Source organism: Mustela nivalis, assembly GCF_964662115.1.
Source record: "Mustela nivalis genome assembly, chromosome: 5".
Taxonomy (NCBI): Eukaryota; Metazoa; Chordata; class Mammalia; order Carnivora; family Mustelidae; genus Mustela; species Mustela nivalis.
In genome coordinates, this window is record NC_139024.1 from 76,743,330 (window position 1) to 76,764,161 (window position 20,832).

Consider the following 20,832-nt stretch of genomic DNA (forward strand, 5'->3'; position numbering starts at 1 on the left):
ACAGCTTGAGAGAAGCTGGTGAGAGGCAAGCAACCATGGAAGAAGCCAAAAACAATCCCACAATTGTAACAAAGGCTCATTTTTTCCCTCTCTTGGAGTATCATGACAAAGAAAACAGCACTGCTGCATCCTCACATATTTCTCTGAGAAATATTAATACCGTTCAATGCCTTTCAACCATAATTTGCTGTGAGGCCCTGGACGAGGATCTCGGGCTTATGCTAGTACTGCAGTTACAAGAAGCACAGCTTGTGGCATTCTCTTCCTTAAAAATTAGCATTACTAAAAGGACTCCCCTTCCTTCACTGAGTAAACACTGCTAAGCATCTTCTGTCCTGTGGTGGTTCACAGGTCCCATGATGGCTCAAATGAGACCTTGGGGTTTTCTCAACCCTACACCGTGTATGGAAACAATGTTAGCCTCAGTTTACACATGAGATTTAAACAGCTTAAACCCCAGTTTACACAGGAGTTTTTAAGAGTGAATTAAAGAAAATTTTCTGGGGTACCTGGGTGGCTCAGTGGGTTAAGCCTCTGCCTTTGGCGGAGGGCATGATCTCAGGGTCCAGGGATCGAGCCCCGCATTGGGCTCTCTGCTTGGCAGGGAGCCTGCTTCACCCCTTCTCTCTGCCTGCCTCTCTGCCTACTGGTGATCTCTCTCTCTTTCTGTCAAATAAATAAATAAATAAAATCTTTTTTAAAAAGTAAGAAATTTTTCCTATTAAAAATAATTCACCACGGAAAAAAAAATAAAACAAGATGAAATCAGAGAAGGAGACAAACCGTAAGAGACTTTTAATTATAGAAAACAAACTGGGGTTGCTGGAGGGGAGGGAGGTGGGGGATGGGGTAACTGGGTGATGGGCATTAAGCAGGACACATGATGTAATGAGCCCTGGGTATTACGTAAGACTGATGAATCAGTGACCTCTACCTCTGAAACCAATAATACATTATACGTTAACTACATTTAAATAAAAATAAATATATAAAAATAAAAACAATTCATCATACTTGAGGAGAAATCATTTGTTTTATTGTATAAATGACCATTTCAAAAGTGTACAAGAGTTTAAATTAGATATATAAACTGGAAGATAAGGTATTCAGGTCCAGACAGCATTCTAGAAATGGGCAGTTCAATTACATATATCTTTATTTAGATATAATAAAGATTTAGAATGTTACAAATATCAACATTTGAGGATTATAAAAAAGAAAGCAAAGGTAGGAATTCTGCTCACCCACTCAGTAACACACAAAGAATTATGTAACAATTTCCACACACTGATCTCAGAAACAGAATGTTACATTTTCTATGAACACAAACAATGAAATATTAGGAATGGTACTTAATATAAAGTTGTTTGAGGCAATCTATATAGGAACTATGATCAAGACTCAAAATTGCACAAATTTGATAGGCCTTACATTTCCCATCACAAATGACACTGCTGTCATAACTCACAAAGAAGTAATTGTAGTATTTTAGAAACTGCTCATTGCCCGGGACTGCAAATTGTTTAGCTAATCCATACAAACTTTTTGGCTGCAAATCTTCAATGCTGTAGGTCTGAGTCAGCACATATTCCAGCTTCCAATCGGATTCTCCCTTTAGATTTGCCTCTGTCAGGTTCAAATAATACTGCAACATATCCTATATCAAAAACAGTCACAAAGCTTGGTTCATTCTTTGGCATATAAAGTACTGCACAGCAAGAAGAGTCCTTATTTGGATTTATATGACATTCTTAATTTAAAGTTGCAGCCAGTTAAAAATAGTGAGAATTGGTTTTGTTAAAAAAGAAAAACCCAATAGAAAAATCTGTATTACATTTTTTAATCGAAAATAATGAAGGAACATAATAGAAAATAGTCTAAACTATACAGAAAGATGTACAAAATAAAAAGCTTTGATTCACACACCTCAGAAGTAACCACTGCTAATAAAATCACTGTACGTAAATCAGTGATGTTCTGAGACAGCTTGTATCAGCTCACAGAGCCAGTGATCAAATGTTCAACAATCTTGCAAGTTAACTGACATCACTTTGGCAGCTTTAAATTGGCCTTCATGGGAGTATCTATATCATGGAAATTGGCACTATAAACTAAAGTATCTTTTCCCCCCAATGGACAACTGTTAAACATTTATCAGCACCAGTGTATGTGTGTTGTTCTAGACTTTATGTGCAAAACAAATATAAATATTTAGAATATATATACCCATTTACTATCTTTTTGGATTTTTCAAAAAATGAAGTTACACAATGCACTGTTTTGCACTTTTAAAAATAATTCAGTGCTGTATCATGGCAACTTTTCATGTCAGTATATATATGTGTGTATACGTGTGTGTGTCTGATGCTCAGATCCATAAAAAGGAAACTAATAGTTGTAAAAATAATTCAGTCAACTGTTTTATTTCCTCATTTAATCTAGTGTTTATGAATTAAATCACGCTTCCTTTGCCCTTCTTCCTTCATAAAAACACATTCTACAGAATAAAAGAGCTACCTCCCATTAAACTTACCTAGAAAAAAATGCATTTACATCAACAGAGACTTTAATTGAAAATTTCTTTTCAAATTAAATTAATTAAAAGGGACCGTACTCATAAGCAAAATACCCAGACTTTTGAGGCTAAATTGATCTATAACATTATCGTGTACAAGCTCCAGAGAACTTTTGTCTCAAAAATAAGTGTCCAGCTCAATTTATTTTCTCTACAAAAAAAATTTGCCCACAGGTATCGAGTGCTTACTATAAACCAAGCATTTTTCTAAGTGCTTTACATGTATTCATTCACATAACCCTCGCAGCGACTCTGTGAGGTCAGTCAGACTTAGTTTAAGCCTCGTTTTACAGAGGAATGGACTGGGGACAAGGAAGTTAGGTAGAACAACTCTTTGAGATTACGGTTTCAGAATCTACAGTTACCTGCACAGCTGTGTTTTAGAGAAGAGTAATTAGTAACAAATGGGGCTTAGTGCAAAGCTTCAATATGTATCCAAGTCCACAACTCAGACCCTACCCAGTGTGCTAAAGGAATGTGAAGTCTTCAGGAGGACAGAAACCACCTCCCAAAAGGTGACATCCTATACCCATACTTAGCAAGTGCTGATAAGCCAAATACAAAAAAGAAGACATCACAGGATTTCAAGATAGAAACTACATAGTTAAACTGAAAACATTCAGCTAAACTAATGAAAACTGTACAAAGACAAGCATAGTTCTAAAATTGTGCCAACTCACCAATAATTTATAATCATGAGGATCATACTGAAATAGTCTGACGCCGGGATTATTGGTCTGTTTTTGCAAAACACTCTTGACTGGGGTAACAGCAGGAGCCACAAACAAGGAATTTATTGGACTTCCTGGATAAGACATATTTACATTAATGTTTTTTTAATTGATTTTAACTTTATTAAAAATATGAACAAATTCAAGATTAAGACATTAACAGATGAAACAGTCAAATGACATATGATCCTTGATGAATCCGGACTTGAAACAACTATAAAAAGACACTTGAGAAAATAGAGGAATCTTTATTCTGATATGGTATTAGATGATTATTGTTGATCTTGTTAGGTAAGTCAGTCATATTATGATTATATAAGCTAGTCACATATTTTAGCAATGCAAATAGAAGAACGTAGGGCTAAAATAGATCTAATGTTTGAGATTCATTTTCAAATACTTGAGGAAAAGAAAAAAGAATTAAAAAATGAATAGGTAAAGCAAATGTGGCAAAATCTTGATAGTGTTAAATATAAGTGATGGTACATGGGGGTTGTTTTATTATTTTCTGCTTTGGGGTATATTTGAAATTTTTCATAATAACAAAACCCAAGTATTACAAATACACACACACAGATACAAAACTAGTTTGTTCTATACATCTATCTAGAACAACAACCAATAATGACACATAAGAATCTGATTAGTGTCACCATGTTTCTAATACATAGTTATTATAGGACTAAATTTCTGAGTAAAAATGCTATCAAATGCTGAAAACTCGTCATTTTTTTAACCAAGTTTATTCATTGTAGACAAAAGAGGTAATGTATTTCAAAAACATTCCCCAATTGCTGAAAAAATATATGCATATATATTTTTTCCTGGCTCACTACTCTAAAATCAGAACTCTTATTTTGTTAACGCCCAATTTCCTCTTCTTGTGAGGAAATCATCTTTAAAAATAGGTCATCATTGTTTGTTTAACGCTCAATCTTCTATTTTTTTTTCTTTTTCTTTTAATCCTGAGTAGACGACAATGTTGATTTACACTTAAAATTAAGTATTTGAGGGGCGCCTGGGTGGCTCAGTGGGTAAAGCCGCTGCCTTCGGCTCAGGTCATGATCTCAGGGTCCTGGGATGGAGTCCAGCATCGGGCTCTCTGCTCAGCAGGGAGCCTGCTTCCCTCTCTCTCTCTCTTTGCCTGCCTCTCTGCCTACTTGTGATCTCTGTCTGTCAAATAAATAAATAAAATCTTAAAAAAAAATTAAGTATTTGATATATTTTAAACCAACGGTAGATTGTATTTTGTTAATTAAATTCTGAGAAATAAAACAAGTCATGTCAAAAGAGACTTGGGTCTAGGAGGTAAATAATGAACAGCAGTATTTCTCCAAACTTGAGGATCTAAAAGAAAAGTGGAGTAAGCTGAGGGTTTCAGAGACTTTTTTGTTGACAGCTATCAAATGATGATGGCCCCATGGGACAAATAGGGAGAAACACAATTGCAGGTCTAAATATAAATTAGACACTTGACTTATAAGCATAGAAGATAATTCAGAAAAATCTATCGCTGGCAGGTTGACTTAGTGAAACTTTTAATTTGCTGGATCAGTTCAAGATTACCAGCTAGCCACTGCTCTGCTCTAGCATCTTGGACTGGGGAGATGCAAACAGAATATCATATTACCTTTTTCATCAGAGAGAACCATCATGCTATCTCTGTGAGTGTGTCCATAAAATTGTCCTACAATGACACTGCTGTATTTTCTAAAAATATTTATCAATTTCTCATTATGGAATTCTCTCATTGCTGTGGTGCTGCTTGAATAGGGCAGATAACCCACCGGAATATGTGCTATGATGTACACCTGGAAATAGAAACACAAGGATGACCAATGAGAATCTTTTTGCACACTTACCACAACCAACTAACATTTGGATACCCAAGACTGAAATTATATTAATTAAAAATTAAAAAGCTAATATCCCATCTCTACCTTTCCTATCACCAAAAAAGATGAAATTATAAAACTATCAATATCATATTAATATCATTTAAACTACACTGTTGATGATATTTGGTAACTGTGACCTTGGTCACAATTTTTTAAAATAAAAAAACAGGTATCAATCCTCAAAGCATTAAAAGCAAAGCAAAACAAAACAAAAATACAACAGAGTGAATTAAACCATAAGGTATTTCATGTGAAAACATCTTCAAATTTTAATACTTTTACTAATACCTGACCCCACTCAAGTTAATAAATACACACATTTAGCCCCTTTTATCCCCTGATAAATTTTGTGTCTGGGATCTACCTTCTCTTTATTTTGCTGAGAAGTGCTCAGTATACTCTCTAGCCATTCAAACTGATTTGCTGGGTCCGTTTCATTCAGAGTCATGATATTTGGGCCGTAGTACAAGTTTGTGTTTAGACTGATGATCCTAAGGTTCAGGTTAGGTGATACTTTCTGTGTATAAAAACCACCTATAAAAAGAAATTTAAGACACACTCTAGAAAAACACAGAGATTCACAGTGACTATGAAGGCAAATTCTTAATTACGGTTTACAAGCCAGTTGGAAAGGTTATACTTATTTGTAATCATTTAGTTTGTACGTACACAGGCTGTCATTAAATAAGAATCAGGTCTAACACTTACTGAGAACCTACTGTGTGCCAGGTCCAGCGGCAGCCCTTCCACATACTGAGCTAATCACAACAGGTGTATCCAATAGTCAGATGAAATGCTAATAAAGTGTTTGGGCACTAGGCAACCAGGTTCCAAATTTTTGAAAAGAAATCTTAGTGCGTGAACTTCTACTTCTGCATGTTTGGGGAGTTAAGATGAGAGCGTGAAATACAAAATGCAAAAATGGGAACCCATTTTGACCTTGCCAGAGACTGCTATGGAAGAGATGTCAGAGAAACCAAAGCTGCTACAGTCTCCGGGGTGGGGGAGACTCATACCCACGATCTGGTGGTGACCACACCCAAGGGGCTGCTGCAATGGTACTTTCAAACCTAGCCCCTGACCCTGGACCTGCTCTCTTTGCCCCAGATCCACTCACCATCCCTGCCTCTCCTCAGCTTTCAAAGATGACTTACGGCCTCCAGAAATCTGGGCATATCCAGAAAGACTACACCCGTCTGAACATTAAAGATCTTAGCCTAAACAACACGAATAAAAATAGAGATGAAACAGGGATGAATACATCTTTCACTTACCTTTCCTTAAAGTATGAAGAGCTTCTTCATCTAACCAGGGTTTCCAGAGGTCTGCTACTGCATTGTACACCTTGCTGGTGACTACAGGTAGTTGATCCTGCCCACAAACAATATAACCCACCATTGAAACTTTAAAGAGACATGGGTTAACTAATTTTAGCATTACTTGAGCACATACTACTATGTTAGACTTCAGGAGACACAAGGATGAATATGAGATAGGTTTGCTCTTTCAGGAATTTGAATTTATAACATAAGGAGATATATATATATATATATATATATATATATATATATATATATAGTCACCTATAAGACAATGTGACCATGTGCAGGTGATACCACAAAGGTTCTAGGAGGGTAGAGACATGAATAATTGAGTCTGGCCCATAGCGTCAGGGCGGAAAGTGAAGAGAGCATACAAACCAGGCTGAGTTGAAAAGAAAGGGCATCAAAGCAAAGACAATGACCCAGATGCCAGCACACACAGTGTATATACAGAGAAAAGCACTTGTGCTGGTTGGCCAGTATATAGGATGGATGTGGGAATGAGCTCATCAAAGAGTCACAGAGGCGGGTTTGAGCCCGAACACGCAGGGCCTGATATAGTACGCTAATAGAATGGAGGAAATGTCATGATTTTAGAACTAAACCAAGTCCTCTGGAATGCTCACCCCAGTATAAAACTTCTGAACTTCTTAAATGAAAATTTATAAACACATGCTTTTGATTTGAAGAAGTCTCTTTATAGCAACAGGTTTTGATTTTTTAGACAACATGTATATAAAACATTTTTTATTATCAAAGTATTTTTATCATCCCAATTTATCATATTATAGTAAGAATCTTTATGGTGACATAAGCTTTAAGGAAGGGGGAAAAAACCCTAAACTTTAAGAAAGTACATACTGAATAAAAATACACAAATCATGTGTGAAATTTCATAAGTATTCCTATTTTTTGTTTTAAAAAATTGCATTAATAAACTGAAGCCATTTTTCTACACTCCTCATATTCTTCTGCATATTGGTGATATGGGCTTATTTCTTAAAGGAGTTTCCTGTCAGCATTAGTTAAAATGCTTAGTTATTCTTCAGGTGACATCCAAGGCACATTAATTCCTAATACATATCCCTCATACATGATGAAAATATAACTACATTGAGGAAATGTAATATCCAAATGACTTGTTCTAACTAGAACTAACTATCCTAAGTATATTGAAATTCATGTCAGATACCAGAATTATCTGTCTGAAAAATCACACGAAGACTTACAGGTCAATCTGGATTTTGATTAAAAATTGGTTATCATTATCAACATCAAAAACCTTAAAGGGTTAGCCATTGATGTTAGCCATGCCAACATACCAGTATGGTCATGTATAATCTTAAAATTATGTAAAATCACACTAGACTCTCCTCTCAACTTTAGATGTGAGAAATATGAGCACCAGAGAAGTTAGATGATTCATCCAGGGACAGCTGGTCAGTTCCAGAGTTCGGTCTAAATCCCAGGTCTCTCCACCATCACTCCTATGTCCAATTATCTGTTGTACTATGCCATCATCTCAATCCTCTTTGGCTGTGACATGAGCACTGCCGAGAAACGAGGTATAATGAGAAGTGACTCACCCGTAAGTTTGTTGGCACCAGCCTTGCCAGTGTAGGAGTAAATGAGGACCCTGGCCCAGACTGCCTCCTTGGGTGGTGACTGGAAGAAATCCCCAGGCTGCCCACGCTAATATCTACTGCTGATGTAATGGGTGGGGAGGTGCACCTGTATGTGTATGCTTATGTAACTATGTTTGTGTGCATGTTTATGAGATTATAATAGAGAAATAATACTTAACAAATTATTTGCTTGATTTGTTACTAACATAATTCACCAGAATTCAACCTCAGCTCTCCATCTGTAGAAGAATTTGTTGTGGGAATTTGTTGAGAATTTGTTATTTTTGCATATTACATTTGACATTTCGGAAATTGGGGAGGAAGGGTGGAAGGAGAATAATAGAAAGGAGATTTTCAGATATAAAGTTATAAGCTAGAATGGGAAAAAAACTAACTCTTTAAGGTATACAGGCTGCCCAATACACCCTAGCTATACATGTAGTAGGATCTATTTTAGAATTTGGATATCATCTATACCGTTGAATTATTACAGGATTTGACTTCACAAAAAGAAGATGAAACAAATCCCCAAAGGAGTTAGGAAAGATGGATCCCATGTCACTGCTTACTGTTGTAATAACTACCACTCCACTTACTGAGGGCTTAGTATGTGCCAGGTAGGAAGCTATGGACTTTTCATGTATTATCATTAATTCTCACAAAAACTCTCCAGGGCAGGTATTCTTGCTCCTATTTACAAATTAGTGACTTATAGGTCAAGGACATTAAGTGAATTATCCAAGCTGGTCAAGCTATTAGGAGCAGAGCACCATAGGGTTTTATATTCCAGTGACTATAACTCTAAATCCCACATGTTCTCCACTACACTAATCTGCCTGTCACCTAAAGCATGTAAAAACAAGGTGCTTGGGGCATCTGGTGGCTCGGTCAGTTAGGCAGCTAACTCTTGTTTTGAGCTCAGGTCATGATCTTGGGGTCCTGTGACTGAGCCCCACATCGGGCTCTGAGCTCAGCGGGGAGTCTGCTTCAAGATTCTCTCTCTCCCCCTGTGACTCCCCCTCTCACTCACTCTTCTCTTTCTCTCTCTCAAATACATAAATAAATAAATAAATAAATAAATCTATCTTTTAGGACATTCCCAAGCCTCTGCCCTGTGTGGTCTAACATCTCAGCAGTAACAAAGTTGACCACCGGCTTACACGGATGACTCACAAAGACTAATGTATTTATTGTTCGTCTCAAGCCTGGAGGCCAATGTCAAGAAGTTTCTCGAAACTTAAGCTCATCCTAGAGTACAGCTTTTCAAAATCACGGCGCTTAGGTGATCAAACCCCTCATGAAGCATTCTTTTAAAATGAGATGGAAAAGACATTCTAAGCAAGGAGATACATCTAGACAAAGGGAGTAGGGAAAAAAAAAAAACACCACATTCAGGAATACTGAGCCTGTGAATCCAGCAAGAACAAGGGATATATGAAAGGATGTTAGTCTAATTGAACACCAAAGATCCGGGATGTGGGCTCTACCACCAAGGGATTCTGAGCATGTGAACAAGCAATACAACATTTCTGGGCCTCTGTCTTTCTCGTCTATAAAATGAAGAGTTGATCTAGACCAAGGGCCAGCAAACGTTTCCTACAAAGGGCCAAATAATAAATATTTTAAGCTTATGGGCCATACATTCTTTGCAGCCACAATTTTACTCTGCTGTTCTAGTGCAAAATAAAAAAATCAGCCACAAGCAATACAGAAAGAAGAGCCATGGCTGTGATATGATAAAATTTCATTAACAAAAACAAGGTGCAGGCCCAGATTGGACCATAGGTCACAGTTTGCCAAGCGCTCAGCTAAAAAACAATCTCTGAGATCTCTTGAATCTGTGTAAGTCTAAGATTCTACACTGCTCTGTTCTAACAGGACCCTGTAGGCAAGGCCCAACATCCCACAGTTATCTACAGGCTGCTTTGCAAACAGCCACTCTAATAGTTTGAGACCTGGGCTTATCAGGAGGCAAATATTCTGAACATAATCTCTATCTTGAATCACATCTTAATTAGATAAACTGGACTTGAACAGGAACCTCCTCTTTGGTACTTACGATAGTTTGCTATATTTATCTGTTTGTTTTTTTAAGATTTTTTATTTATCTATTTGAGAAAAACAGAGATTCGGAGAGAGAGCCTGAGCAGGGAGGAGAGGGAGAAGCAGACTCCCGCTGACCAGGGTTCATGACAAGAGGCTTAATCCCAAGACTCTGGGATCATGACCTGAGCCTAACGCAGACGCTTAACCAAACGAGCCACCCAACCACCCCTACGCTTTTGTTTTTAATCATAATCTAACATAGATCAGAGTGTGGAGAACTTTGTATGCGTGATAGAAATACTGCAAGATGTAAACATTTGTCCATATTAAACTTCCTTGCTAAACTTATCATGGAAATGTGAATGAACAACAAAATTATTCAAAAGAAAGTAGAAATTAAAGAAGAATATGAAGGAAAACAAAAATCAAACTAAGGCAATTTGCTTCCAAAACTCACTATGGATGTAACTCTTTTTATGGATTACTAAGAATCACTTTGAAGTCTCTAAAGCACTTGTCTTACCTTCTTCAATAGTCATTAAGAGCACACTCCACCACCATGAGCCCCAATCCCATGGCTTACCACCAGCTAGTTATTGTTATAGCTTTGACACTCCCGATGGGAAAAACCCTTTAAACACTTTTGGAAGTTGGGGGCACCTGGGTGGCTCAGTGAGTTGGGTGTCTGCTTTCAGCTCAGGCTATGATTCCAGGCTCCTGGGATGGAGCCCCACATCAGGATCTCCGCTCAGCTGTGAGCCTGCTTCTCCCACTTCTCCCTGCTTGTGCTTGCTCTTGCTATCTCTGTCACTATTTCTGACTCTGTCTCTCTCTCTCTCTCTCAAATAAATAGATAAAATATTAAAAAAAAAAACACACTTTTGAAAGTTGAAATCAAATTTACCTGCGGCCAATAGTCATGATTACCCAGTGCAGGGAACACCTGAAGATTTGGAAAGACAGTCCGGATGGTGTTTGTCATATTAGCAATCACATCTATGACTTTATCTGTTGAGAGTTCATACACTGGAACATGAGGTGGGCTATCCCTGAAAAGGATACAGAATCGTAGAGAACAAAATCAATTTCTAAACTTTTTTTTTTTTAAGATTTATTTGTTTATTTTAGAGAAGGAGTATGGGGAGGGGGAGGGGTAGAAGGTGAGGATCCAAGCAGGGAGAGGGGCAGAGGGGGAGGGGGAGAAAGAACCCTCGAGCACACCCCCTGCCCAGTGTGGAGTCTGGTGTGGGGCTCTATTCCAGGACCTTTAGATCATGACCTGAGCTGAAATCCAGAGTCTGCTGCTTAACCAGCTGACCACCCAGGCACCCCAAGAACAAAATCAATTTCTATAAAAAGTCACTAGATTTATGCATGATGCCTTGTTACCCTGAAGGTGAACCGCACACCTTCCACAACAAAACAACAGATGACTGCTGAAGGGCTGATCAGCTATTCTTCATTTACCTTTCTCCCACAGGGAGTTCTATTTTTAAAAATCTGTGTAATACAAATACAAAGCCTATTATTCTGCCTGACTGAAGATTTATGAGAGGCAAGTATTTTAGCAACTAAAAGCACAGATTCCAGAGCTAAAATGCCTGGGTTTGCCACTTACTAGCTATGTGCACTTGAACAAGTTACTTAGAAGCTCAGCCTACATTTCTTCATCTATAAAATCAGAATAACAATAATATAAATTGTAAAGGTTAAGTGAATTATAATGTATAAATTAGTTAAATAACACCATGGTTATTATTGCTGGCACAGGAAATATAGATCTCATCACTCTGTCATGACAGATAGAATTAATTAATTATACTACCAGAAGATGATATTTACAAAATTGCTAGAACAGGTTAACTCCCATTGTAGTCTTTTGTTTTTGATTATTTAATCAAGACCTATTATCACATTAAAAACACCTCAAAACACTGATATAAGTGTTCTGTCTGTGAAGTCATCTCTTAGCTAACACCAACATTTTTCTAGAGCCTGTATTCTAAAAAAAATTAAAGTTCTGAGACTTCTAAAATCTTCCTTATCTCTAATAATCTAATGATTAATTGGACATAGTATTTTTAAAACCCAAATAATTCTTAACTTAAAGCCCAGTTAATCTTTATAGGAATTCAGCATTCTAATGAAGCTTAGGACACTGTAGGTAAATATTGAATAACTAACGGTATATATATAATCACTTACCCTGTCCATATCATGAAAGATGCTTCTTGTCCTGAATTTTTAATAAAATCAAATGCCGACAAAATAAGGTGATACGGAGAATCACACAGAACATCTCCAAAAGGGCCAGGATTGGAGGCATTGGCGCCTTTAGATGAAGCACACACTTTTGTGTGGTCATCTGTGATGTGGTAAGTAGGGTCTAAGTGCAAGTCAGTCACATGCCAAAACTGTCCTGTTGATTAGAAAATAAATGGTGTTAAATCTACTTGTGTTTAGGAATTCCCGTCAAAATATTTACAGAAAAACTAGAGACAGTCCTCCCTGGGATGGAGGAAGGCCTTAAGGATTGAAATATTCATTTGCCCTGAAGGTAAATACAACACTTCCCTGTCAGAAGATAAGGATTCCAAAGACAGTAGGAAGAATTTACCAAAATTTACTACTTACACGTGTCAGCACTCAAGAGCTCAGGGACAGCATGACTACCAAACAAAGACTACATAACAAACATAAGTTGCATAATGAAATATAGGGAGAGATCCTTCTAGGAGGTCACTAATAATATATATCCTGTCTTAATAGTATGTTTCCTTCCTTGCAGAATTTAAGGTTTTAGAAATTATTTATGTTCTTCTTGTGGAAAAACTAACATAGAACCATGATATGGTCTGTTAGGGTTCCACAGTGAAGAGATTGCAGAATGAGGAACTAAATCTCACTCCTACTTTCTTGAAAATCCTTGCCTCTCAACATTAGTGGAAAAAGAATATAACATTTTAATACTAGCTTTAAGCCAAAAGTAGGGATTGCCAGAAGCCCTAAAAGGGTACTAAATACAGGAACATCTCCTAATGTACGCTTGTACCAAATGTTAGTGATATTAAGGAAAGCATTTGTTAAAGAGGATGAAACCTCAGGGAGAAACCGAGAACCCACCTGAGAGCAGGGGAAAGATTCTTTAATTTCCATTAAAGGAAACAGTAGTACAAATAATCACAGAAGTACCACTCTTTATTAAGCATTTGTGCCGGGTCTTATAATAAGGAAACTAAATACACTATGTCATTTTGTTCTCAAAATTTGAAGTGGGAATCACTATTCTCATTTTAGAGTTGAGAAATGAATGCTGGGTTAATTAGGAAATTTGTTCAGGTATACACAGCTAATAAAAGGCAGAGTCAAAATCTGAACCCCATTTTGAAAGGTTCTCCAGTTTGCTTATACCTCATTTACCTATATAGTCTATGATTTTGCTGCCTTCTCATTTGTAGTCAATAAATTATTTTAATATTGAGGCTTTTTCACACTTTCAATTTTGAGTTCACTCTGATGATAAGTTGTCTCAGAGAGACATCGGATGTGACATAGCAGCAGATCCTACAGCAGAAAAGTGGAGCAAACAAGTAGAAGGTGAACTTTCATCTGTCTGGACGAAGATGACCAAGACTGAGTATGGATGTGAGCAAACACCTGAAAAGAACCCAAAGCTGGAATAATAGAGCAAAAAACTGCAAACAGTTAACTTGTTAAGGTGGAAAAGGTAAGTTATATTTGGGTGGTTTTTTTCTCCACAACATTGTTACAATTTTGTGATATATTTAAGTTGACAGCTAAGAAGTGGTAGACAAAAGAGCCAGAAGAAAGTAGACATAAAGCAGTCTTTATGATCAGTTACTTGGTATTCTGTTCCCGTTTGAAAACCTTTGCCAAGAGTGATTTATTTTATTCTTTAGTGCAGAAAAATACTCCAACTTTCATTTTTAGCTTAGACATACTTTAGCTAGCACACAAAGCAGCGTTGGCAAGCAGCTCAGAATCATCCTGGAGTCTGTCCTTCTTGGCGCTTAAATATACAGTACATCTTATTTTTATGCAAACATTTTTTTAATTGCTTGCAGAATGTTAAGGTACAATAAACTGCACACAGAACAGTATAGTGTTGCGGTTAAGAGTGGGGACTCCAAAGTGAGACTACCATGACTTTCAATCCATGCTCAAGGGGCGCCTGAGCAGCACAGTTGGGTGAGCTCCCACCTCTTGGTTTTGGCTAAGGTTCTGATCGCAGAGTCACGAGATCGAGCCCCACATGGAGCTCCATGCTCAGCACAAAGTCTACTAAAGTCTCTCTTTCCCTCTCCCTCTGCCCCTCCTCACCCTGCTCTTTGTCTTTCTCTCAAATAGACTTTAAAAACCAATCAGTCAATCCAAGCTCCACTTACTAATCTAACAGTGTGATCTTGACTTGTTTTCTCTGCAAAATGGGAAGAATATCACTGCCTCCTGTATGAGAGTTAAGTGATTTAGTAGAAATAAAGTTCTTAGAAGATACCTGGCATCTAGGTAACTAAACTTGATGTTAGTTATACTGTTATTAGTTGACCCCAAGCTTGAACTTGAGATTGAACCTCCTCATTTCCAAGTAAGAGTTAGAATTTATCAAGTACTTACTGTAAGTGTCATACTGGTTTTTTTTTTTAATGCTTTACATGAATTAACTTATCATTATTTCCAATTTACAGGTAAGGAATTGCAGCACACAAAAATTAATTCAAGTCACGTGTGTCAGACACAACAGAGTTGAGACAGAGATTCAGGAAATCTAACTCCAGTTTCCGTGCTGCTCTTAACCACTGCACTACTTTTGTCTCTTGTGTGCGCTCACCTTCAAATGTCCTTCTGTCCCACTTGCCTCATGTAAAGTAGATGACAACACCTACATGAGATAATGTGATGATGAAGATACACGAGATAATATATTAAAATTTTATAAACCCAAACTGGAAACATGTTAAGAACACATCTCTAGTACCTAGATTCATGGATCCTTTGCAACTAGAAGATGTCTGACCTATAGTGGGCCCTCAGTAAACATTCTTTAATTAGGCACAGGCAGGTTTCAGGATTTCCTCAAGATCACTCGGTGACTCAGTAATGAAAGCTGAACCAGAACAAGTCTCTCCAGACTTCCAGTCGAGTGCTCTTTCCACTACATTGCATTGCCAGATCCAGATAAGTGAGGGGGTAATTATTTAGATGCACTAAAGAAAGTCTTTAAATAGAAGCCAAGAGAACTCTGCCAGCTTCTTAACCTGGGATTTATGAATAATGAACCTCTGGAGTCCTCACCTCCCACCTCTAGTGAAATTAGAGATAAAGTACTCTGTGTGTGTGTGTGTGTGTGTGTGTGTGTGTGTGTCTAAGGCCACAAACCTGGCCTGTGGCAGAGTCCACACTCTGCTACAGATTCTCTGGTTGGCAATCCCAAGTTCTTTTCACTCCACGATGATTTTTCTCTTATAATATTTAACAAGATTTCCATAAATGTATGTGTATATGCTTGTGTGTGTTCTCAATATATATAAATAAATGCTCAAAACGATACAAAAAAAAAACCCTTATAATTTATCTAAAAACATTCTAATTTATCCTAAAGAACCTAGTAAACCATAATTCAGATATTTGGACATATGGTTATTGTTTCAAATTGGTATTTTTGTTTGCTTGCTTATAATGTCAGTTCCTACCAAATTATTTCTGCAGGCTCTGACCTACTAATTCTTTTTTTTTTTTTTAAGATTTTATGTACTTATTTGACACAGAGAGAGAGAATGAGAGACAGAGAACATGAGCAGGGGAAGCAGCAGGCAGAGGGAGAGGGAGAAACAAGCTTGCCACAGAGCAGGAAGCCTGGTGCAGGACCTGATCCCAGGACCCTAGGATCATTACCTGAACCAAAGACAGACATTTAATCTACTGAGCCACCCTGGTGCCCCTAATTCTAAAGAGTTGTAGACAAACACACTCAGGTAAGGTCTCCCTGGATGTTGTCCTCTGACCCCTAGGGCTTGACATGACTGGGAATTTACACACAACACACATCAAACAAGCAGAGGCCTGTCATGGTGTGTGTTGCAAAGGAAGCAATTTGGGATGTGGTCAGGAGGAGAGAGTCACATCAAATAGAAAACAAGTAAAATAATATAACCCGTGAAACTGCTGAGTCAACACGTCTGCAGGTCTTTAAACCCACTTACTCCATCTCTACCCACACCCTAAGTGACTCAGCCCCTTAGCTTCCCTATCAAAACAGAGAAGTGTAAGTGAAGATTCCCGACACATCAGAAAGCTGTCACTGAGACCCTCTGCTATCAGATTGCTAAAGCTAAACAGTAAATTTGCCATTTACATTACAACAGTAAATGTCCCACGCAACCTGGGACATTTTATCTCAAAATCCTAAACAGTCCATAATTAAAGAAAAACAACTAGCCTTAATAAAAAGCAGCGACCAGTGTGCGTAAGTATTTTGGGACAATTTCTTGTTATGACTGACAACTGGGAAACCAGATTCACAGTTCCTGCTCTCAACTGCCTGACAGCTGAATCATGAGAACTTGGCTCTTGGACAAAGAGGAGGTGTGTTTTCAGAGCATTTTCAAAGTCGTGTGAGACAGCGAGAGCCTCAGAGAAGCGAGGTTTCAGCACCAAACACTGCAGAGTTTCAGAGACAGCTATGCCCAAAATACAGAACAGAACTCCACCTATCAAAATTTCCTCCCTCTAACAAAGCCATTCTTTTCCAAGAGAGGAGGGAGGGAGGCAGGGGGTTCCTTGATCTTTGAAACTGAAAGCTCAAAAGGCATCCTAAAACCTAAAATTCGTTAAACAGTTTGTTGAGCCCCGATTCTCAGAGTTTCGTATTCCAAAGGTCTGGGGTGGGCTAGAAACCTGCCTTTCCGGCAAATTTAAGTAACGCTGATGCTGCTGGTCCCACACCACACTTTGAGAACCACCAAGGCAAAAGCTACTACCTTAAAGTGTTAAGAATGAGTACAATTGGTCCCACCCACAGAGAACCCAGGGGCATTCAGGTAAAATGATATGAAGGTTCCCCGAGTTCTAACATAGACTAAGAGGTGGGTAGCTTCGGGACCGTGATGGTCCTCCGCTGTTGGAGTGGGAAGAAAAGGCCACCGAACCCGGCGAGCAGGACAGAAGACTACCTGAGTCCCACTGAAATGTGCATCCCCGTGGGGAAGAGCAAACTCCGCAGCTCCCCCGTGTTCTGGGCAGATTCGGGCCCTCTGGGAACGCTGGACTCGCAGCTTCTAGCTTCGGTTTTCCTTGAGACACGCGGAGATCTCCTTTCTCCGAGGACGCCCGGAGGAGTCTGGCCTCCGCAACCCCTCGCCCCCTGCAGCGCCCCCACTGGCTGGGTGCTGACCCAGCCCGACCTTCCGCGGTCTCGTCCCGCAGTCACCGTCTCCTCCCAGCGCCCCGCGCGTCTGGGGCTCCACTCCCCACCGGCCCCGGCCGGGGCGCACTGCTGCCCCCATGCACTTTTCACGAATTGCGCGGGAGCTTGAACTCTGCGCTCTCCCGCAACTCCCCGCGGGGAAAGGGTCGCGGACTCACCCACCGCCGGAGCGGGACTCGGGCTGCCACCGGGCGCCAGGGGCAGTCCGAGCCCGGGAAGGCAATGCGAGACGACCAACAGGCAGCAGACAAGCGCGCCCAGCAGCGCCATCGCGGGTCAAGGCCGGGGATCCTGGGGCTGTCTGGCCCGGGGGTGGAGAGGAGGCAGGAGGATGAGGGTGTAGACGTCCAGCGGTCACGTGCGAGGGTAGATTCCGCAACGAGTGGGTTCGTTTGACCTTCTGCAACTGTCCGGCGATTATCTGCCCTCTTATGTCTTCGCGTCAGTGACTGGCGTAGGAAGGAATGTGCTTGGGTAAACCCCAAACAAATCATCTTTCTAAATGGCACTGGCACCAAACGGATGGGGCTCCTTTCCGGAACACATGCAGAGAAACTTGAAGTACCATAATTTGGAGTAGGTCATCAGAAATTTTGGATAGCACAGTGGACTTCGAAGGGCGGTCCCTACACCAACAGCATCAGCACTAGCTGGGAATCTTCGTGGGAAATGAAAATTCCCAGGTCCCATACCAGATCAATGACATCGGAAACTCAGGAGGGAGGGGACGAGCTGTCCAGTAATTTGTGTTTTTAATAGCCCTCCAGGTGATGCTAAAGTGATGGTGATGTTTGAGAACACTGCCCCAAAACACTAGGTTTTAGGTTTTTGATTGTTTGGGGGGTTTGGTTTGCTCATTTACAACTGAGTTAGAACAATATCTAACTTTGTGCTTTATGCAGTCCAGAGATGCAAAAAAGCCTAAGTAGAGCCAGCTGATTTTACTCTTCCAAGAAATTTTTTAAAATACTTAGTCTGACAATGGAGCCAAGATCCCCAAAGTACTTTGGGTTCTGTGTTCCTTCTTTTACCAGTTATGGTATGAGGATGCTGGCCTCTTTAAGATAAAAAGCATATAGCTTAAATTTGTAGGGCACGGAATTCCTTCTGGGGGGGGGGGAATATATCCTGCAGAATGACTAACCTCATAAAAGAGGTTGTTACATGTGTTTGTTTCTCATCAGAGGAAATCTTATATGGTGTCCTGTGTAATTTACTGGAAAAGTGTCACATCAAAAGGGTTTTGAAATGCGAATCAAGGTGCCTCCATTTTGTTTCCTGTATTGCCACAGTGCTTAAGTCCTGCCTCAGTTTTAGGATAATTCAAAAGCCTTTCTAGAACCAAAATGCTTTCCAGTGGTGGACAGAATGGTCTTTGGAATTTCTCAGTCCACAACCTCAAAAGTATGGAGGAAGATGGGCCCGGGAAAAAATGGTGAACAGATGAGAGAGAATATCTTTAAGGACAGTAAAATAACTTGTGCGTTTCTATCCCAAACATTTTCAAAGATAGGAAAAGGATTTTTTTTAAGTGAAAAAGTAGCAATTTTCAGTCTTCTCCATACCCCTTCCCCCCAGTTTCCAATAAGCTTTAGTGGAAGTGAATTGATTGTGAAACACTTCTTCAGTAAGTAAGCATAAAATACCACCTGCACATTATGAAACTTCAGAAATGCTTGAAATCCTAAAAAGACAATGAGTAGAAACATCATTCCTCCTTCTACTACTTCTGCTTTCTTTTGTTTTCCTTTATTCCTACTCTCTAAGAAGAGAAAAGCGCCAGTGCCTCAATATCTCTGGGTTTTCACCTTAACTTTGGACATGTTTTGACAAGTCCTCATGTTCCAGATGGAGGAATTGTTTGTTGTGAGGGTGTACATTCGGGTGAGAGAGAACACATATGACAGAGTGGAAGCTGCTGCTTACTCATCACCAGTGGTCCAAGTGTGGATTTCACAAGACAGCCTTTACTCAAGTTTGCAGACCTTGGGATTTCACAAATGTTTTTCCAGGGCCTGTTGGTCAAATTGCCTGTAGACTTGGTAATTTTCCCTTTTCTATTAACTATGTTAAAAACAAAAACAAAAAGGACAAACCAGAAAAGTTAGTACACTGGCAGATTACTGTAGGAGTTAGAATACTGCTTGAAGAAATATGATGTGCAACCACCCTGTAAACATTTGGGATGCAAAAGCACTTGTTAATTACCTTCCCGGAAAAATACATTTGGTCCACAACTGTCACCCTGGTTCTTTGTCATTGTAATTGTAATTTTGTTCTCATTTAGGCCACCCAAAACCCTTCCAATTCTTCACTCTGTGAAACTTGTTGTTATGGAAATAAACGCCAGCAGGATGTTATTTGGCCTAATTATAATAAGCCAAAGTGGCCAAATCCCCATCCTAGGCCTTGTATCTTTAAGGATAGAGAGGCCGGAATCCATGCTTCTATTGGAGCTTAGGCTGTAATCACTAAGTGAAATCAGTCCTTCAACAGAAGCAAACATAAAGGTTGTCTGAACAATTCCAAGCAAACCCTTTCTCAGTGTTATGTTTCATGCTCCTAAAGACAAAGGTATGGGGTGCTGGGTAGATCAGTTGGTTTAGCATCTAGCCCTTCATCTCAGGATTGTGGGTTCAAACCCTGCATTGGGCTCCACTCTGGATCTGGTTCCGACTGAAAAAAAGGGGGTGTGGGTAGACTCTGTAGTTTTAGGAATGGTCATCTTAGCCAGACAATCTTATCTTGGCATTTGGTAATAATTATATTCAAATGTTAAATCCTATAGTTGCAATGTAGTTTTTTTCTACTCTTCATTATTGTAATTAAGGTAATCCAATAGTCAGATAATAGTATTATTATAGTGAATTTTGTAAGTTAAATTAAGTTTCCTCATGCTTATATCTGTAAATTAATTGGATCCTGAATTAATTTATAGAAATTTACTGAAATCAGCTGGCTGGTTGAATGAATATTGCATTTTTTTTCATGAAAAAAAAATTTACCCTATTTTCCTCCCAGAGACTAACAGAGAAAAGATTTCTTTTCTGAAGGATTGGAGAACTAAAGTCTTGCTGCTTTTTTTTTTTTTTTAAACCCCAGAAGAGATGTTATACTGAAATGTCAATTTTTGAGAAGAAATGAAGGGGGAAAATCACAAGGTTTATAGTTCTCAGTATTAATAATTAATC

At 39.0% G+C, this 20,832-nt stretch overlaps 1 protein-coding gene and 1 long non-coding RNA gene across 7 annotated transcripts in view; both read right to left on the reverse strand.

Moving 5' to 3' along the window:
* LOC309864468 overlaps positions 1-20,832 on the reverse strand; it is a 664,253-nt gene that overhangs the window by 404,534 nt on the left and 238,887 nt on the right. The gene's annotated exons all lie outside the window — the stretch shown is intronic.
* SMPDL3A (sphingomyelin phosphodiesterase acid like 3A) lies at positions 1,022-18,240 on the reverse strand. 2 transcript variants are annotated; one of them, XM_082729980.1, is made up of 8 exons: positions 17,800-18,240; positions 12,403-12,616; positions 11,102-11,246; positions 6,479-6,575; positions 5,569-5,738; positions 4,937-5,117; positions 3,256-3,380; positions 1,022-1,657 (listed from the first exon to the last, which is right to left on the reverse strand). In XM_082729980.1, exons 1-8 carry the CDS (start codon positions 17,909-17,911, stop codon positions 1,340-1,342), a joined length of 1,362 nt encoding a protein of 453 aa, XP_082586106.1. In that variant the 5' UTR covers positions 17,912-18,240; the 3' UTR covers positions 1,022-1,339. The 2 variants fall into 2 exon arrangements, with proteins under 2 accessions (XP_082586106.1, XP_082586107.1); XM_082729981.1 differs by lacking the exon at positions 17,800-18,240 and adding an exon at positions 17,388-17,682.

Excerpts from the sequence above, each read along its gene's own strand:
- SMPDL3A (XM_082729980.1), bottom strand. The coding sequence starts at position 17,911 with ATGGCGCTGCTGGGCGCGCTTGTCTGCTGCCTGTTGGTCGTCTCGCAT. Across the intron at positions 6,576-11,101 it reads ATCATGACTATTGGCCGCAG|GATCAACTACCTGTAGTCAC; the intron begins GTAAATTTGATT and ends GTTTGTGGGCAG. Across the intron at positions 1,658-3,255 it reads CTCATGATTATAAATTATTG|GATATGTTGCAGTATTATTT; the intron begins GTGAGTTGGCAC and ends TTTTTGATATAG.